The sequence below is a fragment of the Pinus tabuliformis genome, chromosome Q (assembly GCF_031772625.1).
Source record: "Pinus tabuliformis cultivar Carrire ecotype Pingquan chromosome Q, CPIR1, whole genome shotgun sequence".
NCBI classification, from domain to species: Eukaryota; Viridiplantae; Streptophyta; class Pinopsida; order Pinales; family Pinaceae; genus Pinus; species Pinus tabuliformis.
This window is the reverse complement of record NC_142296.1, coordinates 21,120,851-21,145,321: the sequence shown is the minus strand read 5'-3', so window position 1 is coordinate 21,145,321 and position 24,471 is coordinate 21,120,851. Positions and strand designations below refer to the sequence as shown.

The 24,471-nt window shown below is 38.4% G+C and overlaps 1 protein-coding gene across 1 annotated transcript; it reads right to left on the bottom strand.

The window, feature by feature from the left end:
- Positions 1–2,121: 2,121 nt before the first annotated feature.
- On the bottom strand, positions 2,122–4,434 carry LOC149218080 (protein NUCLEAR FUSION DEFECTIVE 4-like). The gene is made up of 3 exons (XM_089382340.1): positions 4,042–4,434; positions 3,006–3,952; positions 2,122–2,914 (listed from the first exon to the last, which is right to left on the bottom strand). Exons 1-3 carry the CDS (start codon positions 4,390–4,392, stop codon positions 2,395–2,397), a joined length of 1,818 nt encoding a protein of 605 aa, XP_089238466.1. The 5' UTR covers positions 4,393–4,434; the 3' UTR covers positions 2,122–2,394.
- Between the last annotated feature and the right edge of the window lie 20,037 nt (positions 4,435–24,471).

The following is a 24,471-nucleotide window of genomic DNA, read 5'->3' as shown; positions in this document are numbered from 1 at the left end:
AACTGTGGAATGCCCATTCCACTATAACGATGGCTATCGGAGAATAATCGTGAAAGCTCTATCGTTTCTTCCTCACGCTCTCCTTTTGAGGCATGCGCAATGTTTTATATTTCATCATCATCAAAATCTTTGTCGCTTCCCATACATTAAAAAACCCACCACCGCTCTCTTGCGCCATCTCGCTGCACTACGTCTAACTACTCAAACTCTTTTGTTGGGCTGTTCGCCTCTTATGCATTAATGCTCACCAAGAATCGCGCCTCCAATTGCTGCGCAACCCACTGTCTGCTCCCTCCAACGAAATCTGTTCCTGTGTGTAAAACATTGGCTTGCCAATCCATCTGCCCGTAAAGCCAACAAAAATTTTAAATATAAAATTTACAAGTTTCCAGTATAAAAAATTCTGTGCTAGGTTTTTCATTCATCTTATTAATTATTGTGTTTATTTTGAAATAAGTTTTTAAAATAATTAATTATTAATGTTTGTTTTGAAGTATATTAAAAGGATTTTTCTCCGCAAAATATTCATAATAGTAAACATAAATATATATAAAGTATTTTTTGTTTTAAAATATATTGAAAAGATTTAATCTCCATAAAATATTTATAATAGTAAAGACAAATGTATACACAAATAAAAAGTTCAGATTTATCTTTAAAGTAAATATATTATTTTCTTCCTCTTAATTAAATTGATTAATTAAAAAAATATGTCATATCAATAACTGTCATACAAAATAGATTAAGATTTTTTAGAAATATGATATGAATAAGTGATGATATTGTAACAAAGTCTATTTATAAAATAAATATCTTCAAAATAAAGTGAACCTACATATCTTGTTCCATGTCTTTTTAAATATATATTTGTCTCTTATATATTAATTATTTTTACAATTAATAATAATAATAATAATAATTTTTTTAAATATCTTAGAAAATTCTCAAATTCTCTATAGTTGTTTATCTCACAATAATAATAATTATTATTATGTAAGCTCAATATAGAAAAGATATTGTAATGTAATTTCTTATTCTACAAACAAAAAAAATAAAAGAATAATTACTAAAATAAAAATAAAGTATTGAGTAATGGTATTCACCAATAATATTTATGTGGAATATAAACTTTTTAAATGAGAAAAACTATTAATTTTTGAAAAGAGATTTGATCACTAAATAAATCTAGGGAAACGTTTTAAAATAAAATTATAATTTATTATAAAATAATTATAAGATACCGTAGACTAGTTTAAAAATAGAGTTAAGTTATAATTTAATTAGTTTTTTTTTAATTTAATAAAATATATTAAGATGAATATATAGTTGTTTAAAATAGACTTATAATTTAATTAGTTTTTATTAGTTTTTTTAATTTTAATGAAAGGAAAATTAATGTTTATTATAAATCATTAAATTTATATAACTTCGCCAATAAACAGTGATATTTAGAACAACACTGGACTTTGTTACACGGAGTTGTCTATAATGCGACTTTTTGGAGATTCCGGTGGAAGAAATTGAGAGTTAAAATGGTTTTTTAACTGCATATTTGGATTCAGCACCCTGAAAAACCCCAGGTCGCTTTGATTGTGTTTATGTGGAATATAAACTTTTTAAATGAGAAAAACTATTAATTTTTGAAAAGAGATTTGATCACTAGATAAATCTAGGAAAACGTTTTAAAATAAAATTATAATTTATTATAAAATAATTATAAGATACCGTAGACTAGTTTAAAAATAGAGTTAAGTTATAATTTAATTAGTTTTTTTTTAATTTAATAAAATATATTAAGATGAATATATAGTTGTTTAAAATAGACTTATAATTTAATTAGTTTTTATTAGTTTTTTTAATTTTAATGAAAGGAAAATTAATGTTTATTATAAATCATTAAATTTATATAGCTTCGCCAATAAACAGTGATATTTAGAACAACACTGGACTTTGTTACACGGAGTTGTCTATAATGCGACTTTTTGGAGATTCCGGTGACGGAATCCGGCGGAAGAAATTGAGAGTTAAAATGGTTTTTTAACTGCATATTTGGATTCAGCACCCTGAAAAACCCCAGGTCGCTTTGATTGTGCAGAAACTAGTTATTAAACTTGCCATTCCAATAAATTGCTGCCAAATTTTCACCGAAAAATCGACCAGAAAAACTTTCAAAAAATAGCGTTATAGACAACTGCTTTGTTACACTGCCTTTTGCAACCCAAAAAACCACAGAAATCTATGCACAGAAATTGCATAGAGCTGAATATTTCACATCCGCGAGGCGAACATTTTATGCCTCGCCTGAATTAATTTTAAGCAACCTATGTCCACTCTCTCAAGATTTTCTTGGCCACTATTTTCGGGATACTCCCTCTGAAATATGTGACCGAACTGTTAAGAAGCCATGGCAAGATTTTGCGGCTCTCTGGCCTGCTTAGATTTTTGTATATTCAAGTACAAAATTCTGCAGCGCAAGCTCAAAACAACATCCAGGCCGAATCCTACAAGACATACAGCAGCCATCACCAAGAAGACCAATCTGTAGCAGTGGGTGCCAACACATTCGGTGCTCGTCTGCAAGTCTGTAGTGTAATTACCGGAGTACAGCCTTGCCATGATAGTCTGGCCATCCGCCGCCTCAATATCGTATAAAATTCCGGCGACTAGGCCGAAGAGGAAAGAGCCAAGTGGTAAGTTGAGAATGAGAAAATTGTATATAATGCCGTAGTATTTCAGTCCGAAAAGCTCCGAGGCAGTGGGAACAGAAATAGCCAGACGGACGCCGTAGCAGACGCCCACCACAATGGACCCAATGTACAGCGATCCCGTCATACCTATAGCCATCAGAATGTATCCTACGATCATCAGCAACTGTGACCCTGCCATCCATACAGGTCTCGGAACACCAGCCTTCCTGATAAAAAAAAAAAAAGAGTAAGAACAATCAACATCATAAAATGAAACTGAAATTGAAGTGCAGGCCATGGAAATGAAATTAAAGTAACCTTAAGAAATGCTCAGAGATGGAGCCTGCCCCAATTCTTCCAAAGAATCCCCAAATACTGATGAGGGAAACAAAGATTGAAACGTCGGAGAAGCCCATGGCAATACCAATCTGCCCCATATTATTTATTACTGCCATTCCGGTCCCCACACCGCAGAGAAACGCGAAGAACAACAACCAGAAGTCGAACTTTCGCATCGCCTGAAATATAGTGTGGTCCTCCCCTATGCGAGGCTCGTGGACAATCTCCTCCTCATTGCTTTCGCTTTGCGGACTCCAAGTTTGTGATTCTGTAACAAGGCCTGCGTCGTTCGGTTCAGGCACGGATATTTCGGTGTTTTCTCCAGCATTCGGTTCCTCTGAGTTCGTTAATAATGGGGCTCTGGCTTGGTTTTCGTTATCAGGTTCTTGGCCGGTGGTCTTGGATTTAGATCTCCAGAAAGGTGACTTCCAGGGAATCGATCCCTGGCCTGTGGAATTCCTTTCTTGTATCAAAATCTTGATAGGGACCACCAGAGGCGCTGCGAGAAGAAGAATCAAGAAACTAGTAAAAATGAGCGACAGGGTGTCTCCGAGGTCTCCAATGAATGCGAAGGCGAGCAAATAAAGGGCCAGGATGATTGCTATGACATTGAATATGGAGAAGCTCTGGGCTTCCTCCTTTTCTTCTCTTTCGTCGGCAGCACAAGGTGCCGGGCGCATAAAGATCATGGAAGACACACAGACGATGCCAGGTATGAGGGTGAGCATGAGCAGAAAAGAAGAAGCGCTGCTGGAAAAGAGGGCGCTGCAGATATCGGTGAAAATGGCAGTGCTGAGAGCGATGTAACCCTTGAGAATTCCAACCACAGGGCCTCTGTTCCTGCGAAAGTTCCTGATACATGTCACCAGCACGGCCGTGTTCATCCAGGTAGTGCTGTTGCCTCCCATGCAAAGAAATATGCACATCTGTCAACATCACAGTCATACAGTTACATTATGTATGGGAACTTCCCTTCCATCAAAATCAAGAAATCAAGAAAATCAAGAAATCTCACCTGCCAATAGGGCAGTGGTTCAATTCTCTGGCTCACCACAAGCCACTGGGCGCCATAACCGACGAAGCCTTCGAAGGAACCGATGAGCAGGATGAGCCAAGGGGGCAAATAGTCGGAAGCAAAACCTGCAACCAAACCGAACGCTTTACCGACGTCCTTGGCGACGCTCAGGTAATTCAACTGCACTTGGTTCAGATCAAGAATCGACTTGAGCGCCTCCGAATAATTGGAGAAGGTGTAGTTGTTCCCGGCAATGGCCTGCACCCAGATGGCTGTTACGAACCCCAACCACTTGATCGTAATGAGGCCTACAGATCTCTGAGTCTGCGGAGAAGAAGCAGCCATATCCATTCTTGATAATCAGCCAGTCGAAACTTACGTAGTGTTCTTTCCCACCCGCACTCTGCTTATTTGAAGTGAGCAAACGTTGAAGTGAGCGAAGGTTTGGTGAGAATGGTAGGTTGAGTCCAGGATCGGTTAGCGTGAACGTAAAGATAGCATTGGCCGCCCATGAATTTTGCATCGGTTGTTCATCAAATGTATTGTATTTTGACAGCCATCGAAATGATTTTGATTTTGATTTTGATTTTGATTTTGATTCTCATTTTCATGTGTGTAAATAAATATATTTAAAAATCAATTTGTTCATATTTGATGGTTCAAAACGGGTTAACCAAATATTTTCAATGTTTCACTTAAATTAACATTTAAAAACAGTTTTAACCTGGAGCACTCTCCCAATTGCTAGGAATAAAGGCAAGTTAAACTTCACCATTCTTTTATGTTTTGTTTTTTTGGGAATTTGATAGTACATTTTTTTATAAAATTTAAATTTATGATTTTTTGTTATTTAAAATGTATTTTTGAATTTAAAAATATATTTAGAGCTTTAATTTTTTTTAACAATACTTAAATTATGTAGATTTTATATTTTAAATTGATGATTTCAATGATGATGATGGTTAATGTCCACTAAGACTAATATGGTCTATCAGAGCTCAAGAAAGTAAGTGAATAACTGAGACTCCTTAATATGTTATTTCTATGATAAAAAAGAAGGGAGAGAAGCGTTCCAAGATCACTGTGATTTTGTTGACTTAACAAGTTAAGAAGGTTGGTAGTGTGGCAAATGTTTTGAAAAGGAAAACGGATGTAAGGGCTGGAGAATCCAAGAGAAAGTGATTTTCATCTTCAACACTCTTCGTATTACAAAAGGGGCAGATTCTTTCGTCCCAAGGTGTTTTGGGAATATAATTAGTTCTTATATTTGCAATGTTCATTTTCTTCTTAGCACTGGACAAGACAGAAAGATAATTATGGTTAGCAAGAGTGGGGTTGATCACTTCTTTATAATACCTTAACTTCCTTTTTCCCTCTAACTCCTTATCATCCCACAGTTTATCTTTAAATTTGGAAGTAATAGTGTTTTTAATATTATCCTTATTCTCCAAGATGATCTCCTCCTTTATCCCCCAATGGTCGAGTCAAGATTGAACATCCTTATGCCAACCTTGCTTGAGCCAGAGGTGGGGGTTTTGACTAGAGTTAGAAGCAATTTTGGGGAGCCTCTTGGCTTCCATGTTGTACAACTTCTTCTTGTACATCAGATACCTAAACATAGTCATGCTTTCAGTAGGGGGAAGGCTAGCTTCAATCAAGAGACCAGGGTAGAGAGTGTTTCCTTTAATCTTGAGGTTGTAAGTTATAAATTTCTTTTGGATCATCTCAATCATTATTCATGACTCTCTAGATATACTGCAACCCCAAACCTCAGATCCATATAAAATAACAAGGTTGACGAGAGTCTCGAAGATGAACTATTTTTTACTCCAAACCCAAAGATATGTTGACTTACAATTGTTTTCAAGCTCATAGTAAGCTTTCGAGCCTCCAATAATCATCTTCTCAATGCTATAGTTCCAATTGAGCTGATGGTGAATGTCAATACCTAAATATTTGTATGAGGAAACCTTCTCCAAGTAATTTTTATCATAAATGAAATTATCATATTTGATCATTTTGGATTTAATTATCGTGACTTTAGGCTTGTCAGTATTAACACTAATACCCATCTTGGAGTAGTAATCATGGAGGATTCTAGGTTGCTTGTCGAGATCATCATGGCTTCTCATAAGAAGAATGATATCGTTAGCATAGAGGAGAAGAGTAATGAATATACCATCAAGCTTGGGTCCATTATATCTTATAACTTCTAAACATTCTTCTAGCTTGTCAACGTAAATGCGAAAAAGGGTAAGGGATAGGGGATGACCTTGCTTAACTTTGATATTGCATTTAATCTCCTCATACCAACCCTCGATGGTCTTAAGATTGGCAATAACATTCTCGTATAACCTAGTTACAACAACCCTCAGCTCGAGAGGAACCATTATCTTATCAAGCCTTTGCCATAACTTATCCCGAGGAATAGTGTCAAAAGCTTTTCTAAAGTCAATAAAACAATAGAACATATCAGTTTTACTATTGTGAAACTCCTCAACAATGGTCATAAGAGTGACAAAGTGCTCAATAATTGAGTGATGCCTACTAAAACCAACTTTCCCTTTAGCTCTTTTACCATGGATTTCAAGCTAGATGCTAATCTTCTTCTCCAAAATGAGCCCATACAATTTGGCTAAAATGTGGCTAATCATGATAGTCCTATAGTTATAGGGAACGTTTTTGTCCCCACTTTTAAAGATAGAAAAAATAAGGCTTAGCATCCAAGGCTGAGGGAGGTCGTGTTTCACTGCCAAATTGAGGAGTTTGTGTATATGAGGTATGAGGATAGACCTACCCATTTTGAAAATTTCAGCATAGTAACTTTCAATATCCCTAGCTTTCCCATTAGCGAGCTTCTTAATCCCAAACTCTACGTCTTCCAAAGAAAATATATTTTCCTCTATAGGAATGTTTACAATGTTTCCCATGGTGTCCGAGGAGTCATAGAGATTCTTAAGATAGATACCCCATTCCTTAAAGGGGATCAAACTATCTTCTTTCATTTTACAGACAAGAATATTCCTTCAAACCTTTCTAGGCTCAACTTTAGAGAGGTGAAGAAGATGCTCTCACCTCTTATTTATATAATACATTTACTTCCTTTTGATAAGAGCTTTGTACACACTTATCTTTTTAAGATTTACAATTTCATTAGAAGCATCTCTAATCACCTTCCTGGAAGACTTACAATCCTTATCATACCAAGGGTTGGAATATGTATTGTTCTTTTTACATGATACTTCGGTAGAGAATTTGTTAATAGTAGTGGAGAGGGTTGTAGTAAAATTATGGTAGATGTGATCAATGTTATCATTACATGTTAAGGAACCTAAATACCTTGTTAAGTCTTTTAAGAAGAGTTCCATTTTTCTTTTTTCAAAGCGATTGTGCCTTTGGCTCTCACCATTCTTTTGCATGTGGGTGGTGTGCATATCAAGGTTTAGGGTTAAGGATAGCGGTATGTGGTCCAAATCAAGTTCATGGCCATCTGGAAGGTCAAAATTAACAATATGCTTGAGAACTTGGGCATCAAATATCGCATAGTCCACAACAATGTTTCCATGCCCATGAACACAAGTCATCTAGCCAAAGGTAGGCCACTTATAAATCATGTTACAAATAATCAGGTTTTGGGAACTGCAAAGCTTGATTAGCTTGATACCAAATAGGTTCTCGTTTATGTCTTCAGAATTTCTTTTGAATTTACTAGCTAAGTCACAATCCTCATCAAGCCATAGGAGTTTAGGGTTAGAGTTATTACTTATTAGAGTAGTCTGGTTAGTAGCATTTCTAGCATTTTAGTCCCGAAGTAAAAGGATGTTTCCTTCATTCCTTAGACTATGGATATCATTTTCTAAGGTAATGAAGGGGTAGTTCTTAGCCAAGTTTTTTTTCTTATAGGAGGTAGAATTGATAGGAGAAAAATAACAAATAGCGAGAAAAATCCTATTGGTGTTAGAGTAAAAATTTCGATCCAAATGTACTAGTTGAGGTGGTCAATATTATGAAGCCAATTGTGGGAAGAAATTATATTTTTTATATAACAGGCTATACCACCAAAGCCTCTATGAGAGGATTTTTTGTTCTAGGTAGACCAAAGAATGAATCCATCTATGTGGGGGACCCTAGATTCGTCATGCTCCCAGGTTTCAACTAAGAAAATATGATCAATATTACTTGGAATCCAACTTAACATAAGACCTTTACACCATGGAAAACCACAACAGTTCCAGAAGAGGATCCAAAGTGTTCCTAATTATTATCTATAACTTTTATTCTGGACTCTATCTCTAATAATAGCTTTTCTATTTCTAATGATTGGTCATTTGCATTATTTTCTTGCCTCCCTTACCTTTTGGACATATTTCCCTAGTTCAACTTGATCTTTTGGAATGAGATCTTCATTTATAAATATTTCTAACCCTTTTAGAACTGGAGCTTTACTAAGTATATCTAATCTGTGGTCATTGCAACTTACCTAAACACAAATTAGTCTAAGTTTATGCTCAAGAATATTTCCCATCCTTTTTTCTTATGTTAGAAAAGTCATTTGAATTTGTGAGTTAGTTTCATTTGTTATTTTACTAATTATAATGTGTCCTTGTCCTTTTTCTCTTTTATACCAACAATTAAAAGGTTTGGGGCTCTTTTGTGGCATCTATGATTTAGTTCAATTAATTTGTTCATTTCCTCTTTTATGGGTTTGATATCTAGTTTATTCATTGTGCTACTTAGGGTTGAATTATTATCTAGTTTTTCTTTTAATTATTTAATCTCGTCTCTCAGGGTGCAATTTTCTTCGGCCATTGATTTTTTTTGTGTTCTATTTCTTGCATTCTATCTTTTATTCCCTGGATTTCAGTCTCGAGTGCTATCATTTTATCTTCTAATGATTTGTATATGTTGTTAAGCATTATAGATAATTCGATTTTATGTTCCGTAAGCATTGTAGATGATTCTTGTTTATGTTTTTCTTCTCTTTCTTCTCTTCGCTTTTCTAAGATTGAATGTTTTCATAGAGACTCTCTAGGTAATTTTGCTTAGCCTCCCTGTGCTAGAGATAGGCTTAGAAATATAGGGAGAAGTACTCATAATTTTAACAAATAGAATTTAGCAAGGAGAAGATATGTAACATCCCTAGGTTAAAAGTTCATGTAATAAAGTTAATAAATGCAAAAGAATAAGACCAAGGTCATGGGACACATATTCCAAGCTAAATGTTGGGAAAAACATCCTAGTGGGTGTCACCTTCAGTTTATTATGGCTAAGGAAATTGCCAAAGGCATTGGCAATGGCAAAGAGGCGTTAATTGGTATTTATTTATGAAAATAAAGGAAAATAGGAGAAAAGGGAGATGAAATGTCACAAATTTGAGTGAGAGAAAAATTGAAGGAAAAATAGAGGAAATTGAAGAAAATAGAGGCATCAATGATCAAAATTCTTCTGAGGATCAGTTCACAACTTTGCTAGTTAACCTTTTTTTAGTTCAATTTTGGTTCTCTCTCTATTATCTCATACTATTGCACACTTAGAGCATTCTTGGAGAACTATAGCATTAGAGAAAGAAATTCAAAGGAAGGACAAGGAAAGGAAAGGACAAGAAAGGAAGGTCGGATCAAGCAGCTTCAGCGGGAAGACTTGCAAGTAACATATTGCATGTGTGATTTCCTAGTTGGTTTGTGAATGCATGGTACATGCATTTGTGTATTTTAGTTCATTGTTGTAATTGGCATGAGTTTTTCCTAGTGTGACAGTCATTTCAGCCTTTCCTTTCCATTTCTAGGTAGCCATGGTGTGATGGAATTCTTTTCTCGGTTGAGATTTGGATTGCCAGAAGGTTTTGGAACCGAAAGAGGTGGTCTTAGAAAAATTCCCAAGGGTTGGGGTGGAGGTGGTTTGATCTCCACGAAGTCCTCAACATGTGGGTGGAGATAGGAAAATTCCTCAAGGTATTGGTGAAGAAACTATGAGGCGTCCAAGCTTGTTTTGGGCTTAGTGATCTTTTTGTTGAGATTTCAACAAGATGATGGAGCTTAGTGAAAAGAGTCACCTTCACTAAGTGGGCCCGCAGGCAAATTATGGCGCAAGTTCTATTTTTGATCCCAGCAGGGATGACCACAGTGTGGGTGACCACAGTATGAGTGATCACAGTATGAGTGATCAAAGTCTATTTTTAGACTGGCTGTCAAAAATAGAAAAGTCAAATATTATTGTCTCATAATAATATTTGGACTATAAACTTGATCTTATTCTCTTGGAGCACTTCAGGATGAGCTACGGATGTGGTACATGCAGATCCCAGAGGGAAATACGTGGTTACCTATGTGATGACTAATATTTGCATGCAGGACTTCAGTTAGAACTCAAGTGAGTTGAGTTTAGTGGAATGGAGGTGCAGTTGATGGAGTTGTGTTCAGTTTAGCTTTGTTAAACTGGTTGTATTTAGTCTAACTGGCAAATAGACTAGAGATGAGTTGGGTGAATTAGTTATTAATTAATTCACAAGTTATTAACTCATAATGCAACTATAGAATACATCAGTTAACTCAGTTGCATGTCAGTGCATGTTCAGTTCAGCAGGGACAGGTGTTAGAGGATCAGATTGCTATCATTTGTGACTATAGTTGTGCATGATGATTTGCACAATTAGAGGGATTGAGTATGCCAATGAATTGGCCAATATCAAGAATTGTAGCTTGTGCTCACGTCCAACACAGTGTGAGTGATTCTTTGCAGGTGAAATACGAGTTTGGTAAACCATTCTCATCAGTTCTTGAGCAGGTATTGAGCTGGAGAGGCAGGCAAGCAGTGGAATAGATTTGGAGATCAGATCTGCACTATATTGTGTGTAATAGGTGGAGCTGGTACTGGATTGCTTGTGATAAGCATTGTACTTTGTAATGTTACATGTTCTCAATCATTAATATACAGATAGTGTAGGGTTTTTAACGAGATGCTTTCCCTGGGTTACATAATGTGTTAATGTGTGAATGCTCTTGATGTTTTATTGTTATTGATGCTGCTATATTGATGATCAACATAAACGAGCTTATGTATTGTGTATGTATTCCGCAATAGTACATGATCAGGATAATCTCTGTTGAACATGTGTTAAATTATTCAAAATTTCTACATGGTATCAGAGCGAGCTAGATAATTGTAGAAAAAGTTTCTACATGGTATCAGAGCTGTTGATCATCAAATCTACTATTCAGGAAGTGTTTACATTCTATTTCTTCAGGTAGAGTCTGTAATCGGGCCAGGTAGTCTCTGGATTCATCCTTCCTTTGGAAGGTGAGATATCCGGTGAATGCCCATACAGTCAATCTCTGTATGAGAAATTTTGTGTTCTCACGAATCTTAGATCCAAGGCGGTTGAGTTGGAGCTGGTGGAAATCGAATTTGCAGCAGTGTTGTTGAAATGTCTTTCAACAGATTGCAAATGTTATTCCAAAGCAAGAGCGACCTGGTGCTCAAGGATAAACTCAAAAACAATAAAGGTGAGAATGGATCTTCATCAAAGGTATCTGATGAAGAGAATTGCGCTTTGGCTGCCAAAGCAAAGAAGGGGAAGAACAAGAAAGCTTCTCATTCCGGTGCGAAAGGCAAGAAGCAGGACATGTCCAAGGTGAAGTGTTTTCACTGTCACCAACACGAACACTATGCCACTAATTGTCCGCAGAAGAAGAAGAACAAGCAAGTTGCTGGATCTTCAGCAGGACAGGCTCTAGCCTCACAGTTTGAGCTTGATTTTTCATTGATCGCATGCTTGGTTTCAAGTGTGATGGGATCAGTGTGGTTCTTGGACAGTGGTGCGTCTTTTCACATGACGGGAGATAGAGATTTGTTCTATGATCTGGAGGACAAAGATCTTGGAGTGCACATCGAGATGGGCGATGATGGTAGATACAGTGCGATCGGTATCGGTACCATTTCCTTTGAGAGGGAGTCTGGTAAACCCTTCGTATTGAAGGAAGTCATGCATGTTCCAGGATTGAAGAAGAATCTTATCTCAGTGGCGATGTTAGAAGACAAGGGGTATGATGTTGTTTTCAGTGAGGGAAAGGCTTTCCTGCGCAGCAAGACAACTGGTGAGACCCGGAAGATAAGGGTTCTAGTGAGGAACCTTTATTAGTTGCATGTAGATGGATGTGCAGCAATGGCAGGCAAGGCAAAAGGATTGGTGAGCTGGGATGATGGCGAGTTGTGGCACAGGAGATTGGGTCACCTTCACCATGGAGCCTTGAAGATACTGCAGCAGATCACTACAGGGCTTCCTAAAGGCACACTTGCGTAGTCAGATCAGTGCAAGGGGTGTACTTTGGGGAAGTTTGTGAAAGCCACCTTTCACGAGAAGGATAGTCGCGCCACGACGATCCTTGAGAGAATTCACACAGACATGTGTTGACCTTTCTCAGTTGCTTTGACAGCAAAACACAGGTATTATGTGATTTTTGTTGATGATTTCTCTCGTAAGTGCTGGATCTTCTTCATGCAGAAGAAGAGCGAGACATATTCAAAGTTCTGTGAATTCAAAGCATTGGTCGAGAAGGAGTCGGGGAAGAAGGTGAAGGCTCTTAGGAGCGATAATGGTGGTGAATACATCTCGGATGAGTTCAAGGATTTCTGCAAGGCAGAAGGGATTCGAAGAGAGCTCATAGCTCCCCATAACCCACAGCAGAACGGGGTAGCTGAGCGGAAGAACAGAACGATTGTGGGTGTTGCACGAGCAATGTTGCATGATCAGGGCCTACCCCTTCACTTGTGGGCCGAAGCATGCAGTACAGCAGTTTATGTGCAGAACCGTTGTCCTCATAGGATACTTGGCATGAGTACAACTGAGGAGGCTTATTCTGGTAAGAAGCCTGATCTTTCTCATTTGAGGATTTTTGGTGCTAACATTTACATGCATGTGACGAAGGATGCTAGGAAGAAGTTGGAGCTGACCGCAGAGGTTGGGATATTTGTGGGGTACACTGATACGCCCCACAACTATCATGTGTATTTGCCAGACAGTGGTAAAATTGTCGTGCGACGGGATATAAAATTTTAGGAGGAGAAAGCCATGAAGTGTTCGCTTAAGAGGGAGCTACACTTGCATGCAGATGAGGAGCTATTAGTTCCTAAGGATGAGCTTCAGGACGTGGATCAGCCACAGGACGAGGTTCATGGAGTGGAAGAGACCACTCATGCAGCGCCAACCATCAGAGGGCGAAAGCGCTTGACAGAAGTTGAGCGACTAGCTCAAGATGCAAAGAAAGTTGTAGGACCACCTACAACCCAACGCAGGCAGAGACAGTCACCTGATCGGTACACTGGATACATGGCTCTTATGAGCAAGTGTGTTGTGACTGAGCTGTCCTCTTTCGAGGAAGCTGTGGAGGATCCCGCATGGGTAGACGCCATGGTGGAAGAGTATGATTCTATTGTCAGAAACAGTGCATGGGAGATTGTTCCTAGACCGGAAGGGAAATCAGTGGTGGGTTCGAGATGGATCTACAAAGTTAAGCAGGCAGCTGACAGGAGTGTGGAGAAGTACAAGGCAAGATTTGTTGCTCGAGGCTTTTCACATATAGAGGGGATCGATTATGAGGAGACCTTTGCACCTGTCGCAAGGTATTCTTCCATACGGACGATTCTTACTCTCTCAGCACAGATGGGATGGCACATTCATCAGATGGATGTGAAGACTGCGTTCCTCAATGGAGTCATTGAGGAGGAGGTGTACATTGAGCAACCCGAAGGCTTTGAGGTCTTCAGCAGCGAGTCGCATGTGTGCAGGCTCAAGAGAGCGCTGTATGGGTTGAAGCAAGCACCACGTGCTTGGTACACATGAATAGACAGCTATTTCACAGGACTTGGATTCTCCAAGAGCGAGGCGGATCCTAACCTATACCAGATTGTGGTGGAGGGTAAGTTGCTTATCATTGTACTGTATGTTGATGATTTGATTCTAACGGGTGATGAGTTGTTGATACTATCATGCAAGAAGGATATTGCTACAGAGTTTGAGATGAAGGATTTGGGCCTCCTTCACTATTTCCTAGGATTGGAAATATGGCAGCGCAGTGGTGGACTGTTTGTTTCTCAGGGAAAGTATGCTCGGGAGATACTGGAGAAGTTCAACATGCATGGCTGCAAGCCTGTTGATACTCCTCTTCCTGGAGGTTGGAGGAAGGAGGATGCCACTTCGGGAGAAGAAGTGGATGCCACTGTTTATCGACAGTTGGTGGGGTCGCTGATGTATTTGGTCAATACACGACCTGATATATGCTATGCAGTTAACCAGCTTTCATAAGCTATGGTTAAGCCTACCAAGCTCTTCTAGAAGGCGGGAAAGCATGTATTGCGCTACTTGAGAGGCACATCGGGATATGGATCTTGGTACAGACAAGAGGATGCAGATTGGGCAGGGAGCTCAAGAGGCCGAGTATATGGCAGCAAGGACATCAGGTACCATCATATCAGAGATTGTGTGCAGCGGAGGATCATGTTGCTTTCATACATTCCAATGGAGGATCAGGATGTTGATATTCTGACGAAGGCTCTCACCAGGAGCAAATTCGAGTACCACCGAGGCAGGATAGGGGTTGCTGATAATCCATATCTTGTCGAGAGGGAGTGTTGAGATTGCAACAAGATGATGGAGCTTAGTGAAAAGAGTCGCCTTCACTAAGTGGGCCCGCAGGCAAATTATGGCGCAAGTCCTATTTTTGATCCCAGCAGGGATGACCACAGTGTGGGTGACCACAGTATGAGTGATCACAGTATGAGTGATCAAAGTCTATTTTTAGACTGGCTGTCAAAAATAGAAAAGTAAAATATTATTGTCTCATAATAATATTTGGACTATAAACTTGATCTTATTCTCTTGGAGCACTTCAGGATGAGCTACGGATGTGGTACATGCAGATCCCAGAGGGAAATATGTGGTTACCTATGGGATGACTAATATTTGCATGTAGGACTTCAGTTAGAACTCAAGTGAGTTGAGTTTAGTGGACTGGAGTTGCAGTTGATGGAGTTGTGTTCAGTTTAGCTTTGTTAAAATGGTTGTATTTAGTCTAACTGGCAAATAGACTAGAGATGAGTTGGTTGAATTAGTTATTAATTAATTCACAAGTTATTAACTCATAATGCAACTATAGAATACATCAGTTAACTCAGTTGCATGTCAGTGCATGTTCAGTTTAGCAGGGACAGGTGTTAGAGGATCAGATTGCTATCAGTTGTGACTATAGTTGTGCATGATGATTTGCACAATCAGAGGGATTGAGTATGCCAATGAATTGGCCAATATCAAGAATTGTAGCCTGTGCTCACGTCCAACACAGTGTGAGTGATTCTTTGCAAGTGAAATACGAGTTTGGTAAACCATTCTCATCATTTCTTGAGCAGGTATTGAGCTGGAGAGGCAGGCAAGCAGTGGAATAGATTTGGAGATCAGATCTGAGCTGTATTGTGTGTAACAGGTGGAGCTGCTACTGGATAGCTTGTGATAAGCATTGTACTTTGTAATGTTACATGTTCTCAATCATTAATATACAAATAGTGCGGGGTTTTTAGCGAGATGCTTTCCCCGGGTTACATACTGTGTTAATGTGTGAATTCTCTTGATTTTTTATTGTTATTGATGCTGCTATATTGATGATCAACGTAGAGGAGCTTATGTATTGTGTATGTATTCCACAATAGTACATGATCAGGATAATCTCTGTTGAATATGTGTTAAATTATTCAAAATTTCTACACTTTTGACTAGTTTTGGTAGGATCGTGGCAGCCTGAAGGTGGATATGGTTTAATATTCAGGAATCCTTGGTTGTTTATGTCTTGATATCCCACTTTCATGCTTGGAATATGGCACGTGGGTGATTGGCTGAAACAAAGATTTGGTTCAACTCAATCTATGGTTGAGTGGTAAATGGAAGTCCCTGACTTGGTTGGATTTTGCATCAATTAATACAAGTTATTTTCCTATGTTATTCCAAGAGAATGTGTACATGTTATCATGGTGATTTGATGGTTGTTAGTAATTTGGTTATATGTTTTCTATAAGCATGGATTTGCAATTTACTCTAGCTATATCTTGTTCAGGATTTGATAATTATTTGATGGTTAATGAATGCATGGGCTAACAAGTATCATTGCAGCTATTATGAGAGGGAGTTATACCTTCTTGGTGATTCTCATATAAGTTTTAGACTTATATATGTTTAAATATGCAATTCATGGCCTGTAGATTACATGTTCACCACATGTTTGATGAAATGACTGTCATGGTTAGGCCTGGTGAGGTCAAGTCCTTGATCAAGTTTTGTATAATTATTATTGTCTTCAAGTCTTTAATCATTTTGGAAATTCTCAGGAAGCTTTGGGCAGTGGTCTGGAGGCTGGCCTGGAATTATGGCTCAAATCTCGGGACCACAGTCACTAAACTGGGGATTTTGGGTCACAACCACACTCATGCAGGTTTGTGCATGCGGTTGGGGTATTAGGTCACTGAAAAAGTAGTCTAGCTCAATCTTGGGTCACTTGGGGTGGTTCTTTAGCCCATGAGTGTCATGCAAGTCTTATAGGATGTTAGTTTGTGGTTAGTAAGTCTCAGTTGTTGGCCCCACTTCCATAGCTGAAGATTGGAGGTCGGGTCATGTCATAGTAACTCTTTGTCTCATGTTTACTGATCCGTAAACTACCATGGATATTTCACTGGACAGTTCGTCACAATAGATCTAATAATATTATATTAAAATATGAGATTCTACACTATTACAGTTTTATTAAACTTTAAGCTCTATAGATTTAACTGTAATTAGTGCATGTATGAGAATGGAAAATATGAAAAAAATAGAGAATGAAAAAATAACCTCACACACACACATAAGACAAAATATATCCTCTAGGAAACCCTTTCAGGAGAAAACCCAGCTAGAAGGTCGCTTTGCTCTCTTTATTTGTCTGAAAAATAAGGTTGCAGGTACAAATAAGTAATGTCTGTGGCCCGTGAGCTACTACAGTGCATAGATCCTCTCTGTGTGCTCTATGTCCTATCTCTCCTGGCTATCTTTTCTCAACTATAGAATAAAATTCTCTCGAAAGAATAGAATTCCTCTTCCTCCTAGTGTCTCGGTTATAACACAACTCGATAACCTACTAGTGGTTAAGTTCGACTACATCAACTCTTAACTAGAGTTACAATATTGATCTGAAATGGAGCAGATTAGTAATGTTGTGCTAATTCACCATTCAGAATATAAAAATGTGCTTGAGGTTTGTACTCCAAAATAGCAAGTAAAAACATGAATTTTATGTGTGTTTACTTAATTTAGTTTCATGAAGAAAACTTAAAACATTGAATGGAAGCATGCATCGAATAGTAATACACCAACCATTGTTAAAGGAGTTCACCCCTCTTGGGCTACATCTCCTTGGATCAACTCTAAAGGCATGACCCCTTCTCATTATGCTCAAATTTCTTCAGTAATAAAGAGTACATAAGTGTGTTGTCAATAAGAGTGGCTAGTTTCCCCTTCAAGGAAACATTCTTCTGCAAAGAAATCTCACATGAAACAAACAGCAAGCTAAGGGCTCTCAAATCAAGACCCCATAGTCCAACTTCCAAGAGCATTAAAAGTACTATAATCCACTTAAAGTACTTAAACAAGTCTATTTCTTCAAACACATATAGAGAAAAGAAGAAATAAAGTACAACTAATGGTTGCTGCAGAAAGCACATGGAGGCTGAAAAACCCCTACAAGGGCATCTCCATATTCATACTCCTCCATAAACCAAATCAACACTTTTGTTGACCATGGCACCCATAGGATTCACTTTGCAAAAATCCTATCTAGAAGTGCTCCTTTGATCCTGAAACCTATTCCAATCAGTTCAGAATGTCCAAAAATGGCTATCTAGCCTCTTTTTACATCCCATTTAGTCCAAAATTGCCTTAGTTATGACTTATGTCAGTCTTTCCACAGTTTTCTCCTCCAAATCTGGCTTACTACCAGTTAAATTCATTATTCACAGTTAAAACTGGTAGTTCTACCAAAATCAGCGGTCCTGCCATCTTTCCCGCCTATCTCGCGGTTGAGGCCCGAGTGGTCACATACAAAGTGGTCAGTCCAGCGGTTAAGGTCTGAGTGGTCACATAAAAAGTGGTCAGTCCAACGGTTAAGGCGACGGTTCCCAAACAACAGGCATTCTGCGATACATGGACCCGTCAGGATTATAAAACACAACATATATCATATCACATTCGGTGACCCCATCACTATCGCAATCAACACTTTCCCTCGGTGGATATCAAATTTCATACACTGCGATAGCAGTGGACTTGCTGAGGTTATAAATTGCAACCCGCGTCCGGGCAGTCTATCGCAATCGGAACTTTATCGCTCATTGCAACCTGCGTTAATCAGTAGTAACATAAATATCAGCGGGGTTTTCCTCCGATATGCAATTGTGATTATCGCAAATCACAACTCGTCTCTGCGATTGCAATATATCACATCGCAACCCTGACTACTATGGGGGCCGATTCTTTAACTCCTCCGATATGCGATATGTGATATCACAAATCGCAATCGGCACTGCTAGGGGTGTTGGTTCTTTAATGCCAACCTACCTTTTGCTCCAATATGCGATATGCATGGGCCAATGGCAACCTGCCACTTGGCCCTTCCCCACTCACTAGGACCTTTGCCATGTCATCCAATACTACCACATGTCCAAGCCAAACCTGAACTTTGACTTGCTCTAACTGCTACATATGAGCTTGAATTTGAGTGTCGTTGGCACCATTGGATTCAAAATGACAAGCTCTTCGATCTGAAGCTAAGCTTATCAAGATTTTGACACTTTCATTTTTTGGAAAACTTTGAGCTCTTGATCACTCTTCCCTGATGAAAAAAAAATTGGTCTCCAAAATTTTACTTTCAATTGTTCAGCATTTGAAGGTACAGTTCCTTCATTTTTTTCAAACTCGATCCACTCGATGTTTGAAGTGCCCTGACTTGTACTTGTCTTGACATTTTCTCAAGCTGAACTTAAAATATAACTCGACCAAAGAATTCAAGTTCGATGTTCTTCTCAGCTTGTCCATGTCACTAGGACCATCCACAGCGACATCCTTTCCAAAAAGAATTCTAAGGTGCTCATTTGAAAAAATCCTTATCAAGGATAAGATCATAAAAGACTTTTCCAAATGAACCAAAATAAGCCTCACATAGTGAATACTTGTATAAATTGAATGCTAAACACATTTGGAACATACTAAATGTGTTGGAACTACTTATACAACAGTTTTAAAATCGATGGTTTGAGAAATCATTTTACAAAATGGAATAAACTTGACTCCAAAATTTTCCATTCAAATTGACTATCAACAAGCCAAACTAACATTGTAATGCTTAAAGAAAACATTGTTGTGTATAAGTGATTTATTTATGAACATCACTTTTGCAAGTAACCAACTATGGGGATATGCAACTAGTGCAAACAAAAATTTACAAACTTCAACTGGAAAAATAGTCCGCCCATTTCTTACCCAACTAGGTAAATGAACCCTCTATTTGAACTTTCTCTTCTTCTAAAGCTACTTCAGGTATGGTTGCATCTTGCGCCACTTTTTCTTTTGTCGCTTCCTCTTCCGATGCTTGCATGATTTGCTTTCTCTTACCAGGATGAAGTTGTGGAAACAATTTCCAACACTTCTTGACCCAGTGCCCACTAATAGTGCAGTGAGTACAGAAGTTCTTTTGAGCTCCTCTCGGCTCACTTGCCTTTAACCTTGGATGAGATTTTCTCTTTTCGGTCTCAATTCCATTAGACATAAACATCTTCTTGATGAATGCTTTCCTTTATCACACTTATCTACACTGTTGGAAATAATACTGAGAGGGGGGGTGAATCAGTATTATTAAGTCAATTATTCGCTTTTTCAAATCCAGATCATATACGCTACTTCAGTTAGTTAAAACCACATATATACGCAACTACGTAGAAGGAAACCCGTGTATACCATGCAAACTTATAATTTACTTTATCTTACAGATGTTGATTATTAATCTGTGTATCAGAATCAAATAAACAGTAACTAGAAACAGTAAAATAGAGCAGAAGCCAATCACACACAAGAACACAAGATATAAGGTGGAAACCCAATGTGGGTGAAAACCACCTGCTGCAATTCGTCTCTATCTTCCTTTTAATTAGAAACTTCTTTTTACAATGATTTTGTACTAGTGCAGTCCTTTACCAGTACACAGGTTGCAACCTGCTGAGAGCTACAACCCTCTCTCGTTCTCCAGCTTCTCCTGGAAGGGAGCTACAACCCCCTTGGCTCTTGTACTAGCCAAGATACTAGTACGTAGGTGCTGACCTACAGAAGGCTACAACCTTCTCTTTCTTCCAGGGACCACGTTTCATAAATTTTCAAACTGGATCCATGAACATCAATCAATCTTCAAGAATTTCTGCATCAAACAATCTCCTTTTCACCAATTAGAACTGAATCAGGTAGACACTTCTCTAACAGCTGTACCCAAAACATAATAACAGTAACCACACACCAAATTATGAACTCAGAACACTGCAACAATAAATAGAAGCAGCTAGAACCTAACTCAAGAGATGTACGCTACTTCAATAACCTGAAACCTATGTGCATACGCTTCTATGTTTGGACCAACTTGCGTATACGCTGTTTTTATTCACTGAACCAGCGTGTATACGCGCCTTCGCTTCACTGAACCTGCGTACAAATCTATAAAGGATAATTCACTCTTTCAAATATTCAGACACTAATTAACCCAGATTATCAGATTTATAGATCAAGCATGCGCCACATATAACAGATCAAAATCATACAAAGATACTATTATTCAAGCCTTAAGATTATGACCCATCAATAGAACTTATCCTTCCCTTTGCACTAATGTTCCTCCTTCATTCAGATCCAGATCTACACCATAACCCCAATCACCAATATTTCAGATCTAGCACTTATTAGATATTCAATTAATTCAGATGATACTTTGCCAAATGATCTCCTTCCTCTTTTATAGTCTTAGGCCTTTCACAATACCACGGTCCAAAACCATAATAAAACAATACCATGGACCCAATACTTGGGATCAACACTTCTGACGAGATACCATGGTCCAAAACCATAGGTTCAAATACCAAGGACTAAATACCACGGACCAAAAGTAAGTTATCCAACATGTACGTGCTTTTTCTTGTGTGAAAGTGCGTGTAAACACATACCTTCTTTTGTAACGTATTACTCGCCTGTATACGTGTCTTCGTCTAGGTGAACCTGTGTATATATCTTTTCCTTCATTCTGAAAGCTTGAACTGAGATCTGTCACCAGAGTAAGTTGCCATCAAGGACAACACCTGTGCCATAGCTCCAAACCTGTGCCATAATGCCAACAATCTCCCCCTTTGGACTTGATGGCAACCCCAAGATCCTCAAAGTCATTCTCCCCCTTTTTCATCAAGGGCAAAGGGTTGTGCTCCCCCTAAGTACATGCTGAAATCTCTGCTTTGCTGTGCTAACCATGCTCCCCCTGACTGTAGGCAAGATCTGCAAAAAGATGTTCTTCAAGAAGAACCATGACTTATAAATCATAAAAGACCTTCCTATCCTCAAAAGACTCTATACATACATCCATCACCCAACCAAGTGGGGATCATCCACCCAACCAAGTGGGGATACATCAGAAATTTACATATGACAACCAAGTACATTACATCATTCATCCCAGGAATAGTGGGGAAACCAAAATAGGTCGTTACATGACCTTGACACCATAAAAGAAATACATGACATAAAAGAGATACATTACATAGAAACGAAATATCTAGAGCAAGACTTATGAAAGTCACCCATAACTGATATCAACAGCATCTGTCAATCACAATTCAGATCAGCAACCATGTTTTCCTTCTGTTCTCCCTCTGCATTTGTTCCACCTGAGATCAATAGTTGTGAACCTGAACCAAGAGCTTCTAATGTAATGCCAACAATGCATTATCAGAATTTTATCTGCTCCCCCTAAACCCGTGCCAGATGGTCTCTGTCAAACCCATATCATACTTTCTTCAACCAGAGTTTGTCCCCACTGATTTCTTTCAAACTTCCATATACGCGACTGTCTCTGCATAAACCGGCGTATGTACGCGGATCCTCCTCAGGCAACTCGCGTACACCCACTTTTCTCTGAAACATACAAGTTTCAACAGCAAGATGATGCATCAACTACTCCCAGCTTCTGTCTGAGGTATTCAAAAGTTTCTCTGGGCAGTGGTTTGGTGAGAATATCAGCAACTTGTTCCTTAGAGGGAACATACTCCAATTTGACCTTTTGTTCCAACACTTGTTCTCGGAGAAAGTGATACTTGATCGGAATGTGTTTAGTCTTTGAGTGCATGACATGATTCTTTGAGATACTGATAGCACTTATATTATCACAAAATATGGAGATAGGTGGAGTACAAGTGATTTGAAAATCCTGCAAAGTTTGCATCATCCAAAGGAGTTGAGTGCAACAAGATGCGGCAGCCACATATTCTGCTTCAGCTGTAGATAAAGCAATTGAACTATGTTTCTTGTTGAACCAAGATACTAATTTGGAACCCATAAAGAATGCACCACCACTAGTGCTTTTCCTGTCATCCACGCTTCCAACTCAATCTGCATCTATATAAGCATGAAGAGTGAGATTTGTATCTCTAGGATACCATAGGCCATAGTTTTGAGTTCCTTGAAGATACTTGAAAATTCTCTTTACTGCCTGAAGATGAGTTTCCTTAGGATTTGTCTGAAATCTTCCAACCATTCCTACTGCATGCATGATGTCTGGTCGAGTACCTGTTAAATAGAGCAGACTTCCAATCATGGATCTATAAGTTGGTTGATGCACTGCTGTTGATTCATCATTTTCACTGAGGCTGCATCTTTTAACCATAGGGGTACATACTGGTTTCGAATCTTCCATGCCATACTTCTTCAAAATCTGCTTGAGGTACTTGGTTTGAGATAAAAAGATACCACCTTCATTTTGTTGGATTTGTAATCCAAGAAAATATGTCAGTTCTCCAAGCAAGGACATTTCAAATTCTTTATGCATCACCAAGGAAAAGTTTTGACTCATAGCTTCTTCATTGCTGCCAAAGATAATATCATCTATATACACAACAAGTATTAGCAATTTTTCATTTTCAATTTTTATATAAAGATTGCTATCTGCTGATCCCTTTGAAAAACCTTGTTGACGAAGGTATTTGTCCAAATGATAGTACCAAGCCCTTAGAGCCTGTTTAAGACCATAGAGAGACTTTTTTTAGTCTGCATACAAGATTTGGATCATTCCCAAGAATGAAACCATCTGGTTGCTCAATGTACACTTCTTCATCTAAGTCTCCATTCAGAAAGGCTGATTTCACGTCCATTTGAAATACTTTGAACTTCTTAAAGCTAGAGAGATAAAGGAGCATTCTGATGGCCTCAAGTCTAGCAACGGGAGAAAAATTTTCTTCAAAGTCTGTTCCTTCTTGTTGAGCATACCCTTTACAAACAAGTCTGGCCTTGTTTCTAATCACTTCCCCATTTTCATTCAACTTGTTTTTGAAGATCCATTTTGTCCCTATGACATTCTTATCTTTTGGTCTAGGAACCAACTCCCAAGTGTTATTCTTTTCGATCTGCTCAAGTTCTTCATCCATTTCCTTGACCCAACATTCATCTTTGCATGCCTCTTTTACATTTTTTGGTTCAGTGGAGGAGAGTAAAGCCAAATAGCTTGAGGCTTCTGCAATTGTTCTTCTTGTTTGTATACCTGCCTCTTTCTGCCCCAAAATTTGAGATTCTGGATGATTCTTCTGAACGTACCTGGATGGAGTTTTATCTTCTATCCTTATCTGTTCTTCTGGTGCCTCTTGAGCTTCTTCTTCATCATAAGTCTGATTAGATGTTGAAGGATAGTCCTCATCATCTTCAAAATCTTCGGAATTCACTTGCCTAGGAATGTTTCCTTCTTCATCAACCACTACATCAATGTTGTCAACAATTCTTCCAAGTCTTTTGTTGTAACACTTATATGCTTTGCTGTGGGGAGAATAACCAAGGAGAATGCCTTCATCTGCTCTAGGTTCAAACTTGCCAAGATTTTCATCATTATTTTTAATATAGCATTTGCTTCCAAAAATTTGAAATATTTTACCGAAGGAGTCTCACCATACCAGAGCTCATGAGGAGTTTGAGTGCTGTTCACCCGGACATTTGTCTTGTTGAGAATAACAACTGCAGCAAATGTGGCTTCACCCCAGAAGGTTACAGGAGCTCCACACTCATCAAGCATTGCACGAGCCATTTGTTGAACTGTTATGTTCATCCTTTCCACTACTCCATTTTGCTGAGGA